Here is a 1,277-nt window from a genome sequence, read left to right as displayed (position 1 = left end):
CCTATACTACTTTAACTATGCTATAAATTGTTCCTGTATTCAAATGTTTAAATGTCTGAAAGCCCCAACATCGGCGTGACTAGGAAAGTAGGATGAGATAGAGACAGGAGACTCTTACTTCCTTCGCCTGCTTGAACGTGTCATGTGGTCCTACAAGAGCATACTGCTCCCCAATATCTGCGAGACAACGTGGAAAAGTCTCAATCGGTCTCATAATCTTTCTAGCCGACTTCGGGTGGCAAATAAAGTAGAGCTTAAATGTTAGGGAAAGAAACAGCTGCAAAGTATAAATGGTAGAGGAGTTGGCCCAATCTAGTCCAGTCTAGCCAAGTTAAACTTACCGCAGCCTGGCAAATTTCAGATTACTATAATGCCCTCCAAATTATTCTACTGCTAATTTTGTGCTTGCAAAATGTAGGAATGAAGGCGATCAAAGGATAAATGAGGAAAAGAAATTGCCGAATCACCTGTGTACCGCTACGGAATTGGTAAACGTAAGTTCTTATTCAAAATTCTGCTCTTGAGCATATTGTTGCCCCCAAATGGAGAGGAGACTGGAGGCGACTCGAACTCAATACGGGTGTTAAATAACAAGAAATGTTGTACTGAAAGAGTACAAGAAGTGGGAGGTGTTTCATTGCTGCTTCCAGTTTGATGCTTTTACCAATTGATTTTTGCGTTGGCACTTAAAGCGCAATCAGAGAGGCTACACACTCCACTTGTGTGCTACTACCAATTCATCAGTAGAAACGCCTATGCCATTGGGCTGGTTTTGGTTAAAGTTAGTAGTGCAATGCATGCTCATTTGCACTTTTTGCGGAAGAAACCTCACCGTGGTCATTCGCACAGAAGGGTGTTACCACCATTTTTCGCCTCTGTATGTGCCTGAATATGAATCCGACTGAATTTTTTACGCTCATAACTCCAAGTGAACAGTCAGTAATTACCATAATTTTGCATCATTTTACAACAGAAGGAAAACAAGCGTCATTGCAATCACCCCTTGATGCAATGAATTATGTTGAAAAAACAGACCACTAGTTATAACTGCTTCACTATTAGCACAACTGTCAATAACTCTAATCCCCTAACCAGTCGCCCCACTTTACCGCTAATTCTCTATCCCCACAACGCAATAGGAGGTCAAGTCTATATGAGTCCATAGTTCCTATTAAGCTCTGAGGCCAATAGCATCGACTTTGTTTACGAGGTTCGTATATATTGTCCGCCGCTCACCCAATAGGCACCTTTCAACATGTATAAATTATCTAGAGCCC

General features: G+C 41.6%; 1 protein-coding gene across 1 annotated transcript in view; it reads left to right on the top strand. All coding sequences in view use genetic code 11, as the record gives it.

Annotated features, from left to right (window-relative positions):
- Nucleotides 1-1,041, top strand: part of EGR_10497 (hypothetical protein) — a gene marked incomplete at both ends in the record, with an annotated part of 3,670 nt that extends 2,629 nt beyond the window's left edge. The window contains one exon of the mRNA XM_024499746.1: nucleotides 930-1,041. Coding sequence (XP_024345841.1) covers nucleotides 930-1,041 — 112 coding nt within the window. The remainder of the gene's footprint in view (nucleotides 1-929) is intronic.
- Nucleotides 1,042-1,277: the final 236 nt, after the last annotated feature.

Source organism: Echinococcus granulosus (genome assembly GCF_000524195.1).
Source record: "Echinococcus granulosus chromosome Unknown EG_S00226, whole genome shotgun sequence".
NCBI classification, from domain to species: domain Eukaryota; kingdom Metazoa; phylum Platyhelminthes; class Cestoda; order Cyclophyllidea; family Taeniidae; genus Echinococcus; species Echinococcus granulosus.
The sequence above is the reverse complement of the archived record's forward strand: the minus strand, read 5'-3'. Positions and strand labels throughout refer to the sequence as shown.